The sequence below is a fragment of the Oncorhynchus keta genome, unplaced genomic scaffold (assembly GCF_023373465.1).
Source record: "Oncorhynchus keta strain PuntledgeMale-10-30-2019 unplaced genomic scaffold, Oket_V2 Un_contig_3378_pilon_pilon, whole genome shotgun sequence".
NCBI lineage: Eukaryota > Metazoa > Chordata > Actinopteri > Salmoniformes > Salmonidae > Oncorhynchus > Oncorhynchus keta.
The window spans coordinates 413979-427481 of record NW_026287223.1 but is presented as its reverse complement, the minus strand read 5'-3'; the positions used below and the strand labels follow the sequence as shown (position 1 = coordinate 427481).

The 13503-nt window shown below is 45.1% G+C and overlaps 1 protein-coding gene across 50 annotated transcripts in view; it reads right to left on the bottom strand.

Moving 5' to 3' along the window:
- The window catches only part of ecpas (Ecm29 proteasome adaptor and scaffold), a 90894-nt gene that overhangs the window by 60150 nt on the left and 17241 nt on the right, over positions 1–13503 (bottom strand). For all 50 annotated transcript variants that reach the window (XM_052508199.1, XM_052508202.1, XM_052508214.1 and 47 more), the window contains exons 11-22: positions 10044–10119; positions 9852–9901; positions 8127–8193; positions 7848–7970; positions 5301–5404; positions 4918–5041; positions 4702–4782; positions 3590–3818; positions 2975–3066; positions 2493–2627; positions 1303–1474; positions 256–428 (exon numbers count right to left, since the gene is read on the bottom strand). In XM_052508199.1, the coding sequence (XP_052364159.1) occupies positions 256–428; positions 1303–1474; positions 2493–2627; positions 2975–3066; positions 3590–3818; positions 4702–4782; positions 4918–5041; positions 5301–5404; positions 7848–7970; positions 8127–8193; positions 9852–9901; positions 10044–10119 (1426 nt within the window). The remainder of the gene's footprint in view (positions 1–255; positions 429–1302; positions 1475–2492; positions 2628–2974; positions 3067–3589; positions 3819–4701; positions 4783–4917; positions 5042–5300; positions 5405–7847; positions 7971–8126; positions 8194–9851; positions 9902–10043; positions 10120–13503) is intronic.

Below are 13503 nucleotides of genomic sequence, written 5' to 3'. Positions count from 1 at the left end.
AGACAGAGACCACATCTAACTATTAACTACACCTGTCTACCTAACAGTCTGGATGGCTGCCTCTCCTTCATCTGGACAGACAGGGACCACATCTAACTATTAACTACACCTGTCTACCTAACAGTCTGGATGGCTGCTCTCCTTCATCTGGACAGACAGGGACCACATCTAACTATTAACTACACCTGTCTACCTAACAGTCTGGATGGCTCCTCTCCATCTGAACAGACAGAGACCACACGTATCCATGGTTACCTTGAGGGTCTCTTTCCCAGAGGGGATGCGAGCCAGCATCTTCTCCACCACGGCTAGTTTGGTGAATCCCTCTCCTTCTGAAGGGATGAGCAGAGGCCCGTTCCTCCCGATCTCCCCGAGGGCCGTACAGGCAGCGACAGCCAGCAGAGGGGAACCACTGTCTAGGAAAGAGCCTAGGAACACACACACACACGACATGAACCTGTTGGCCCTGTCCGGGGGTGTCCTCGGATGGGGCCACAGTGTCTCCTGACCCCTCCTGTCTCAGCCTCCAGTATTTATGCTGCAGTAGTTTATGTGTCGGGGGCTAGGGTCAGTTTGTTATATCTGGAGTACTTCTCCTGTCCTATTCGGTGTCCTGTGTGAATCTAAGTGTGCGTTCTCTAATTCTCTCCTTCGCTCTTTCTCTCTCTCGGAGGACCTGAGCCCTAGGACCATGCCTCAGGACTACCTGACATGATGACTCCTTGCTGTCCCCAGTCCACCTGGCCGTGCTGCTGCTCCAGTTTCAACTGTTCTGCCTTACTATTATTCGACCATGCTGGTCATTTATGAACATCTGAACATCTTGGCCATGTTCTGTTAAAATCTCCACCTGGCACAGCCAGAAGAGGACTGGCCACCCCACATAGCCTGGTTCCTCTCTAGGTTTCTTCCTAGGTTTTGGCCTTTCTAGGGAGTTTTTCCTAGCCACCGTGCTTCTACACCTGCATTGCTTGCTGTTTGGGGTTTTAGGCTGGGTTTCTGTACAGCACTTTGAGATATCAGCTGATGTACGAAGGGCTTTATAAATAAATAACTACATTTGATTTGATGAACCAACCTGGAAACAACAGTGGATCGAAAGGTTCTCTTTTAATGCAGACTACAGACTACTACACCTTTCTTCTTCCACCTTTCTTCCTGAAACTGTGTTCTTTCCACAAATGTATTTAAAAATGATCAATGTGAATTAGCATAAAACTGGTCAAAAATAATTAGCATAAAATAAAATAAATAAAAAATGTAAATATTATCTGAAAAATAAAAATGGTGACCGTCACCTACCGATGGCTTTGGTTGCTATAGCGACCAGCTCCTCGTCCTCCTTGGGCGTGTCGTTCATCCTCTGTTCCCGGTTGAGGGCGGAGTCTCCGTTAGCGAAGGACTTCCTCTTGCTCATGTACCTGGCCACCATGTAGCCCAGCGCCATGATGGCTCCGTGCTGGGTCTCGGGGCTCTGCAGTTTCCAACAGGGAATACAGGTTTTACTTTCAGCTCAGTGAAACTGGGACAACTTTTGCTTCAGTACATTATATTCAAAATTACCGTATAAAAACACATTTTGAGACCAGGATTTTGTACAGCAAATATATGAAAACATTTCACTGGGCCTACCTTGTGTATCTAGCAAGGGGAGGGGCTATATGTGTGTATCTACACGAGGGGGGGGGCTACCTACGTGGGTAACCTACACGAGGGGAGGAGCTACCTACGTGGGAGGGGAGGGGCTACCTACATGGAGGGGGAGGGGCTACCTACATGGAGGGGGAGGGGCTACCTACGTGTGCATCTACAGGAGGGGGAGGGGCTACCTACGTATCTACACTAGGGGAGGGGCTACCTACGTGTGTATCTACAGGAGGGGGGGTCTACCTACGTGTGCATCTACAGGAGGGAGGGGCTACCTACGTGGTACCTACACGAGGGGAGGGGCTACCTACATGGAGGGGGAGGGGCTACCTACGTGTGTATCTACAGGAGGGAGGGGCTACCTACGTGTGTATCTACAGGAGGGAGGGGCTACCTACGTGTGTATCTACAGGAGGGAGGGGCTACCTACGTGTGTACCTACAGGAGGGGAGGAGCTACCTACATGGGTACTACAGGAGGGAGGGCTACCTACGTGTGTATCTACAGGAGGGAGGGGCTACCTACGTGTGTATCTACAGGAGGGAGGGGCTACCTACGTGTGTATCTACAGGAGGGGGAGGAGCTACCTACGTGGGTATCTACAGGAGGGGGAGGGGCTACCTACGTGTGTATCTACAGGAGGGGGAGGGGCTACCTACGTGTGTATCTACAGGAGGGAGGGGCTACCTACGTGGGTACCTACAGGAGGGGGAGGAGCTACCTACGTGGGTACCTACAGGAGGGGGAGGGGCTACCTACGTGGGTATCTACAGGAGGGGGAGGGGCTACCTACAGGAAGGGGAGGAGCTGCATTCGTGTATCTACAGGAGGGAGGGGCTACATACGTGTGTATCTTTAGTGATCTTGATGAGCGTCTGAACGGCAGTCTTCAGCTCGTTTCCTGACATGGTGGACACCACCACAGCGTAGAGCTGAGCTGCTAGCTCCCTTAGGTCCTCCTTGTTGGTGTTCATTAGACTCTGCGGAAGGGGATATGTAGTGTTAGCGTAGCATGAAGCATACCGACGTATCCTTTACAGATGTAGCATCGGTTAGCGTTAGCGTAGCATACCGACGTATCTTTTACAGATGTAGCATCGGTTAGCGTTAGCATAGCATACCGAAGTATCTTTTACAGATGTAGCATCGGTTAGTGTTAGCGTAGCATGAAGCATACCGACGTATCCTTTACAGATGTAGCATCGGTTAGCGTTAGCGTAGCATACCAATGTATATTTTACAGTAGTAGCATCGGTTAGCGTTAGCGTAGCATACCAATGTATATTTTTTACAGCAGTAGCATTGACTAGTGCAGCATGATTTTTACCTTGATCCAGTCGATCTTGTGGATAAACATGGGGGCCAGGTTGTCAGGACAGACAGACACCACCTCCAGAAGACAGTACATCACAGGGACTCCTATCAAAATGTAAAAAACATACAATGTGGCTATACATTTTGATGTATTTTACTAGCCTGTAATCCCAAACAGATATGCTCACTTCACAATATCAATAAAGGTGAAACGGAGCATACCATTTTGGATCCCAGGCCTGTAAACACGTGGAGTATTAGCATAGCATGCAGCATACCGACGTATATTGTACAGTAGTAGCATTGACTAGCGTTAGCGTCGACTAGCATTTCTTAGCATTGGCCTAGCATGTAGCATATCAAGGTACTATATCTGAGTAGTATATAGTACATAGCGTCAATTAGCGTAGCATTAGCATTCCATTGAATATGTTCCGTAAGTAGCGTCAATTAGCATACCATGGTATCTTTTACAGGTATGAATAATGCATTTACTAGCCTGGAATCCAATATCAACAAGGGCGAAACGGAGCATACCATTTTGGATCCCAGGCCTGTAAAACACGTGGAGTATTTGGAGACGAGGAGACAAGATGAGGAGACAAAGAAAAAGGCATCACACACTCACCTCCTACAGCAGACAGCAGCTGCTGCAGTAGCTCCATGTAGACCTGCACAGGGTTGACCTCTGCCCCCTTGGTTCCAGTGGAGGACGGGGAGGTCAGGGGTTCGTTGGAGAGCAGGGCGAGCGTGTAGCGTCCGATGGCAGGCGCGTCGTCCTGCATGTCCGCCAGGCTCTTGGAGACGGGCGTGGCCCCGGCACTGTGGGCCAGACACATCCGCAGGTACAGCACGATCTGGAGACAGGAACCCGGGGGGTAAGAAAAGGAAGTCGTGTCTATTAACAGGAAGTGCGGAAAGGTAAATATCTGGAGCCCCCCCCCGTGTTTCGTTTCATTCTTTAAAACTTCGCACTTCAATCGTTTTGTGGTTTGGCCATAAACAGCATGGACACAGCCTGGTTCCTCTCTACCCAGTACAGCCAGAAGAGGACTGGCCACCCCACATAGCCTGGTTTCTCTCTAGGTTTCTTCCTAGGTTCTGGCCTTTCTAGGGAGTTTTTCCTAGCCACCGTGCTTCTACCACTGCATTGCTTGCTGTTTGGGGTTTTAGGCTGAGTTTCTGTACAGCACTTTGAGATATCAGCTGATGTACGAAGGGCTTTATAAATACATTTGATTTGGACGTTCATAGAACTATGTAGTTGAATTGGTTTGTCTTACCTCGCCAAACGCAGAAGGGTTAGGGTTAGGGTCAGGGTTATGTAGTTGAATTGGTTTGTCTTACCTCGCCAAACGCAGAAGGGTTAGGGTCAGGGTTAGGGTTATGTAGTTGAATTGGTTTGTCTTACCTCGCCAAACGCAGAAGGGTTAGGGTCAGGGTTAGGGTTATGTAGTTGAATTGGTTTGTCTTACCTCGCCAAACGCAGAAGGGTTAGGGTCAGGGTTTGGGTCAGGGTTAAGGTCAGGGTTAGGTAGTTGAATTGGTTTGTCTTACCTCTCCAAACGCAGAAGGGTTAGGGTCAGGGTTTGGGTCAGGGGTCAGGGTTAGGTTTAATTAGTTGAATTGGTTTGTCTTACCTCGCCAAACGCAGAAGGGTTAGGGTCAGGGTCAGGGTTAGGGTCAGGGTTAAGGTCAGGGTTAAGGTCAGGGTTATGTAGTTGAATTGGTTTGTCTTACCTCTCCAAACGCAGAAGGGTTGAAGGGGAGCGTGTACGTCCCCACGGTGTACTTAGCCGGCGTCTTCATCCTCTGAGCAGCCTAAAGAACAGACCAGATCAACGGAGCTGTGAAGACCTAATGCTGACACACCTGTACCTCTACATTACCTAGAGAGTAAATGATCTAATGACAGGGGCTCGATCTGGGGCAAGGGGGGGGCCCTTACGCTCTCACCTTCTCCTGTATATAGGCCACCATGTCAGGGAATGAGGGCATGGGTTTACAGCCCTCTTTCTCAGAGTTCTTAGCAGGCAGAGCCCTCAGGACACGCTGGGCCTCGCTGCATACCTCTTCTCTCCTGTAATAACACACCATATAGACACTGAGGTCAGGACACTGGGCCTCTCCTGTAATAACACACCATATAGACACTGAGGTCAGGACACTGGGCCTCTCCTATAATAACACACCATATAGACACTGAGGTCAGGACACTGGGCCTCTCCTATAATAACACACCATATAGACACTGAGGTCAGGACACTGGGCCTCTCCTATAATAACAGACTTCCTATATGTTTTTTCTCAGTGTGTGCGTGTCTAGTGTTGAGACTTACGGGTCCCCAGCTGCCAATAGGAGCAAGTATCTGGAGGGCACGTGATCAGGAGCGAATACCGTGCTGGCGTACTTCATTGCCACCTGACGCACCTGCACCTCAGGCTGACCAATCGTAACACAGAAGAACACAATATTCAGAACTTTGACTGACCAATCAGAAAGCAATACTCCAACTTAAATAATCTAGATTCTTCAGCAACACTTGGACAACAGTGACATTCTGGAACAGTTGGACAACAGTGACATTCTGGAACACTTGGACAACAGTGACATTCTGGAACACTTGGACAACAGTGACATTCTGGAACACTTGGACAACAGTGACATTCTGGAACACTTGGACAACAGTGACATTCTGGAACACTTGGACAACAGTGACATTCTGGAACACTTGGACAACAGTGACATTCTGGAACACTTGGACAACAGTGACATTCTGGAACACTTGGACAACAGTGACATTCTGGAACACTTGGACAACAGTGACATTCTGGAACACTTGGACAACAGTGACATTCTGGAACACTTGGACAACAGTGACATTCTGACAACAGTATTCCCTACAATGACGACACAATATAAAACACGCGCCATATATTCCTGGCGAATTAAATCACATGTTTCTTCTACATCCTAGCTAGTAGAACTAGTAATATTTCATATACAAAATCATAGAGAGATCATAGGACAGGGGTCAGAAACAGGTGGACCGTGGTGGTTTATGTTGGAGCCCCCCCAAAGGAACAAGAACCAGGGAAAAACAAGACATGAAGAATTGGCAGCAGGGTTTAGTTTAGGAAAACTGTTCAAGTCTTCCCATCTATAAAGAAAAAAAGAGCTATGGTGTCTCAATGTAATCAAGGTATGAAATTGTTATTTTCAAATAAAATTATTTTTTGGTCTTAGTTGTGTTCAATTTGCCTTTTACAAATTACTGCAATTAAGTTCCTGCCCCCTGATCATCCTCTCCGACAAGAATCGTCTCGCGGCTGAATCTAGTTGCCTACCCCCGTCAGAGGAGAAACCAGAGCTTCCATCCGGTTGAGTACGGCTTCCTGTAGGTTAACTTCGAGATAGGGGGCGCTCTTTTAATTTTTGGATAAAAAAACGTTCCCGTTTTAAACAAGATATTTTGTCACGAAAAGATGCTTGACTATGCATATAATTGACAGCTTTGGAAAGAAAACACTGACGTTTCCAAAACTGCAAAGATATTGTCTGTCTGCCACAGAACTAATGCTACAGGCGAAACCAAGATGAAATTTCATACAGGAAATGCCCCAGATTCTGAAGGCGCTGTGTTCCAATGTCTCCTTATATGGCTGTGAATGCCCTTTCTGCCCTTTCTGTCTTTCTCCAAGGTGTCTGCAGCATTGTGACGTATTTGTAGGCATATCATTGGAAGATTGACCATAAGAGACTACATTTACCAGGTGTCCGCCCGGTGTCCTGTGTCTAAATTATTGCGTAATCTGTAGGTCCATGCGCATTCCATTTCTTCAGAAGAGAAAGTCAACTGCCACGAAGGATTTATCATCGATAGATATGTTAAAAACACCTTGAGGATTGATTCTATAGATTTATTTCATTTCATTTGCGATTACCATGAATAGTTAACATTGCGTTATGCTAATGAGCTTGCGGATAGATTTACACAATCCTGGATACAGTTTTTTTTCGTAGCTAAACGTGACGCAGAAAACGGAGCGATTTGTCCTAAACAAATAATCTTTCAGGAAAAACTGAACATTTGCTATCTAACAGAGTCTCCTCATTGAAAACATTGTGAGTTCTTCAAAGGTAAATGATTTTATTTGAATGCTTTTCTGGTTTTTGTGAAAATGTTGCCTGCTGAATGCTAACGCTAAATGCTACGCTAGCTATCAATAGCTATCAATACTGTTACACAAATGCTTGTTTTGCTATGGTTGAGAAGCATATTTTTGAAAATCTGAGATGACAGTGTTGTTAACAAAAGGCTAAGCTTGAGAGCTAGCATATTGATTTCATTTGCGATTTTAATGAATAGTTAACGTTGCGTTATGGTAATGGGCTTGAGGCTGTAGTCACGATCCCGGAGCCGGGATGGCTCGACGCAAGACGTTAACGTGTCATAGGAGAAACCAGAGCTTCCATCCGGTTGAGTACAGCTTCCTGTAGGTTAACGTGTCAGAGGAGAAACCAGAGCTTCCTTCCGGTTGAGTACAGCTTCCTGTAGGTTAACGTGTCATAGGAGAAACTAGAGCTTCCTTCCGGTTGAGTACAGCTTCCTGTAGGTTAACGTGTCAGAGGAGAAACCAGAGCTTCCATCTGGGTGAGTACTGCTTCCTGTAGGTTAACGTGTCATAGGAGAAACTAGAGCTTCCTTCCGGTTGAGTACAGCTTCCTGTAGGTTAACGTGTCATAGGAGAAACTAGAGCTTCCTTCCGGTTGAGTACAGCTTCCTGTAGGTTAACGTGTCAGAGGAGAAACCAGAGCTTCCATCCGGTTGAGTACAGCTTCCTGAAGGTTAACGTGTCATATGATTTCTCCTATCTAGTGTTACCTTGCCCATGTAAGCTGCCACCAGGGCTTCCATCAGGTTCAGTAGCGCCCCCTGTAGGTTAGCGTAGGCTCCCACCATCATAGACAGAGCCTCCTGGATGGCTAGACGGACATCAGGCTCCTCCTGCACACACACACACACACACACACACGGTTAGAATATATGAAAAGGTCGCTGCCATAAACCTTGAATTATGTTTTGGAGGCCTTTGTGTTTAATATATATAATGTAGGTAAATAGTGTATTCAAATAGCATTGTCTTGATGCAGGAACACCTACCTTGCACATGGCCTCAAAGAACTGCTGGACCAGAGCGATATCTTTGGTGAAGAGTTGGGGCATCCGGCTGAGAAGAGAGGAAACATCCCCTCACTATCACATCATCATCATCATCATCAAGACACAGACTATTGGTTGTTAAAGCTCCAATGTGTAGCTTTTTTTTTTGGGGGTAATCTGACCAAATTCACATAGAAACGTGTGTTACAGATAATGTGGTTCTCATTGAAAGCCATGAGAACAAGCGGTAGATCTATTCTATGTGCACTATTTCTATGCTTCTCGTTCTTAAGTTTAGTTTTTTATTTTGCTTTCGGTTTTGTACACCAGCTTCACAACAGCTGAAAATACAATATTTTTGGGGGTTTATGGAGAAGATATTTCACAACGTTTTAGATGGTACAACAGTTCACTACAACACTCTAGATTCTCTACACTACAACACTCTAGATTCTCTACACTACAACACTCGAGATTCTCTACACTACAACACTCGAGATTCTCCACACTACAACACTCGAGATTCTCCACACTACAACACTCGAGATTCTCCACACTACAACACTCGAGATTCTCCACACTACAACACTCGAGATTCTCCACACTACAACACTCGAGATTCTCTACACTACAACACTCGAGATTCTCCACACTACAACACTCGAGGTTCTCCACACTACAACACTCGAGGTTCTCCACACTACAACACTCGAGATTCTCCACACTACAACACTCGAGATTCTCCACACTACAACACTCGAGATTCTCCACACTACAACACTCGAGATTCTCCACACTACAACACTCGAGATTCTCCACACTACAACACTCGAGATTCTCTACACTACAACACTCCACAACAACACTCGAGATTCTCTACACTACAACACTCGAGATTCTCTACACTACAACACTCTAGATTCTCTACACTACAACACTCGAGATTCTCCACACTACAACACTACAACTACAACACTCGAGATTCTCTACACTACAACACTCGAGATTCTCTACACTACAACACTCGAGATTCTCTACACTACAACACTCGAGATTCTCTACACTACAACACTCGAGATTCTCTACACTACAACACTCGAGATTCTCTACACTACAACACTCGAGATTCTCTACACTACAACACTCGAGATTCTCTACACTACAACACTCGAGATTCTCTACACTACAACACTCGAGATTCTCTACACTACAACACTCGAGATTCTCTACACTACAACACTCGAGATTCTCTACACTACAACACTCGAGATTCTCTACACTACAACACTCGAGATTCTCTACACTACAACACTCAACACTAGATTCTCTACACTACAACACTCGAGATTCTCCACACTACAACACTCGAGATTCTCCACACTACAACACTCGAGATTCTCTACACTACAACACTCGAGATTCTCTACACTACAACACTCGAGATTCTCTACACTACAACACTCGAGATTCTCTACACTACAACACTCGAGATTCTCTACACTACAACACTCGAGATTCTCTACACTACAACACTCGAGATTCTCTACACTACAACACTCGAGATTCTCTACACTACAACACTCGAGATTCTCTACACTACACTTGGTTTGTTTTGTCACAGGAACCGAGATTAGGCAAACCGTTAGAATTTTAGCAAACAGGAAACGGAGGAGCGATTTCGGCATAGCGCATTTTAAAAATAGACAAGATTTTTACTGTAAATACCTGGACAGTTTCCCCACAGCAGAGTAGGCCATACACAGCAACTTAGGATCCTGCCAAATCAAACCAGACAACAACAACAACATATCCCATCATGCTCTATACCAGGAGCACGCAAAGCATCAACCATCGAAAAGGAGAATAGCTACGATGTGTCGTTGATGAAACAAGATGAAAATTGATTGCTGGCTTTACCTCCTTGTACTCGTTGATGAGCTTGGTGAGGCCATTCAGCAGCATCAGACCCAGTGGTTTGTTGGTGTCAGGACATCTGTCAGAGAGGAGAGACACAACATGTTGTTAGGAGAGGCTTTAGTGTGGGTTAGTGTTGGGCTGGAACAAAAAGCCACACACACACACACACACACACACACCTTTGATGACCGCTTCAATTCATTTTTGTAGTTTGTTTTTGTTATCGAAGCATTTACTTCTAACTTAGTGGTCACCAACCGGTCGACCGCCGAATGGCATTTCTAGTCGACCGCCGAATGGCATTTCTAGTCGACCGCCGAATGGCCTTTCTAGTCGACCGCCGAATGGCATTTCTAGTCGACCGCATTTCTAGTCGACCGCCGAATGGCATTTCTAGTCGACCGCCGAGTCATTTCTAGTCGACCGCCGAATGGCATTTCTAGTCGACCGCCGAATGGCATTTCTAGTCGACCGCCGAATGGCATTTCTAGTCGACCGCCGAATGGCATTTCTAGTCGACCGCCGAGGCATTTCTAGTCGACCGCCGAATGGCATTTCTAGTCGATCTCCGAGGCATTTCTAGTCGATCTCCGAGGCATTTCTAGTCGACCGCCGAGGCATTTCTAGTCGACCGCCGAGGCATTTCTAGTCGACCTCCGAGGCATTTCTAGTCGACCTCCGAGGCATTTCTAGTCGATCGCCGAGGCATTTCTAGTCGATCTCCAAACATTTCTATAAAAAACCCAACATTTCTAGTAAAACATTTCTAGTCGAATTGCCAAACATTTCTATGAGTCTCGATAAAGTCTTGTGGTCGGTTGTGTTTATTTTATGACAACATTTGCTGGCTGCCCATTTGCTGCCCTGGGCGCCGGGTTTCATGTGTCTGGCCAACTGTTCCCATTTCATGTGTCTGAATGGACAAACTGTTCCCATTTCATGTGTCTGAATGGACAAACTGTTCCCATTTCATGTGTCAGAATGGACAAACTGTTCCCATTTCATGTGTCTGAATGGACAAACTGTTCCCATTTCATGTGTCTGAATGGACAAACTGTTCCCATTTCATGTGTCTGAATGGACAAACTGTTCCCATTTCATGTGTCTGAATGGACAAACTGTTCCCATTTCATGTGTCTGAATGGACAAACTGTTCCCATTTCATGTGTCTGAATGGACAAACTGTTCCCATTTCATGTGTCTGAATGGACAAACTGTTCCCATTTCATGTGTCTGAATGGACAAACTGTTCCCATTTCATGTGTCTGAATGGACAAACTGGTGTCTGACAAACTGTTCCCATTTCATTTCATGTGTCTGAATGGACAAACTGTTCCCATTTCATTTCAATGGACAAACTGTTCCCATTTCATGTGTCTGAATGGACAAACTGTTCCCATTTCATGTCTGAATGGACAAACTGTTCCCATTTCATGTGTCTGAATGGACAAACTGTTCCCATTTCATGTGTCTGAATGGACAAACTGTTCCCATTTCATGTGTCTGAATGGACAAACTGTTCCCATTTCATGTCTGAATGGACAAACTGTTCCCATTTCATGTCTGAATGGACAAACTGTTCCCATTTCATGTGTCTGAATGGACAAACTGTTCCCATTTCATGTCTGAATGGACAAACTGTTCCCATTTCATGTCTGAATGGACAAACTGTTCCCATTTCATGTGTCTGAATGTACAAACTGTTCCCATTTCATGTGTCTGAATGGACAAACTGTTCCCATTTCATGTCTGAATGGACAAACTGTTCCCATTTCATGTGTCTGAATGGACAAACTGTTCCCATTTCATGTGTCTGAATGGACAAACTGTTCCCATTTCATGTGTCTGAATGGACAAACTGTTCCCATTTCATGTGTCTGAATGGACAAACTGTTCCCATTTCATGTGTCTGAATGGACAAACTGTTCCCATTTCATGTGTCTGAATGGACAAACTGTTCCCATTTCATGTGTCTGAATGGACAAACTGTTCCCATTTCATGTCTGAATGGACAAACTGTTCCCATTTCATGTCTGAATGGACAAACTGTTCCCATTTCATGTGTCTGAATGGACAAACTGTTCCCATTTCATGTGTCTGAATGGACAAACTGTTCCCATTTCATGTCTGAATGGACAAACTGTTCCCATTTCATGTGTCTGAATGGACAAACTGTTCCCATTTCATGTCTGAATGGACAAACTGTTCCCATTTCATGTGTCTGAATGGACAAACTGTTCCCATTTCATGTCTGAATGGACAAACTGTTCCCATTTCATGTGTCTGAATGGACAAACTGTTCCCATTTCATGTCTGAATGGACAAACTGTTCCCATTTCATGTCTGAATGGACAAACTGTTCCCATTTCATGTCTGAATGGACAAACTGTTCCCATTTCATGTCTGAATGGACAAACTGTTCCCATTTCATGTCTGAATGGACAAACTGTTCCCATTTCATGTGTCTGAATGGACAAACTGTTCCCATTTCATGTGTCTGAATGGACAAACTGTTCCCATTTCATGTCTGAATGGACAAACTGTTCCCATTTCATGTCTGAATGGACAAACTGTTCCCATTTCATGTCTGAATGGACAAACTGTTCCCATTTCATGTGTCTGAATGGACAAACTGTTCCCATTTCATGTGTCTGAATGGACAAACTGTTCCCATTTCATGTGTCTGAATGGACAAACTGTTCCCATTTCATGTCTGAATGGACAAACTGTTCCCATTTCATGTCTGAATGGACAAACTGTTCCCATTTCTGAATGGACAAACTGTTCCAAACTGTTCCCATTTCATGTGTCTGAATGGACAAACTGTTCCCATTTCATGTGTCTGAATGGACAAACTGTTCCCATTTCATGTGTCTGAATGTACAAACTGTTCCCATTTCATGTGTCTGAATGTACAAACTGTTCCCATTTCATGTGTCTGAATGGACAAACTGTTCCCATTTCATGTCTGAATGGACAAACTGTTCCCATTTCATGTGTCTGAATGGACAAACTGTTCCCATTTCATGTGTCTGAATGGACAAACTGTTCCCATTTCCCATTTCATGTTCCCATTTCATGTCTGAATGGACAAACTGTTCCCATTTCATGTGTCTGAATGGACAAACTGTTCCCATTTCATGTGTCTGAATGGACAAACTGTTCCCATTTCATGTGTCTGAATGGACAAACTGTTCCCATTTCATGTGTCTGAATGGACAAACTGTTCCCATTTCATGTGTCTGAATGGACAAACTGTTCCCATTTCATGTCTGAATGGACAAACTGTTCCCATTTCATGTCTGAATGGACAAACTGTTCCCATTTCATGTCTGAATGGACAAACTGTTCCCATTTCATGTGTCTGAATGGACAAACTGTTCTGAAATGGACAAACTGTTCCCATTTCATGTGTCTGAATGGACAAACTGTTCCCATTTCATGTGTCTGAATGGACAAA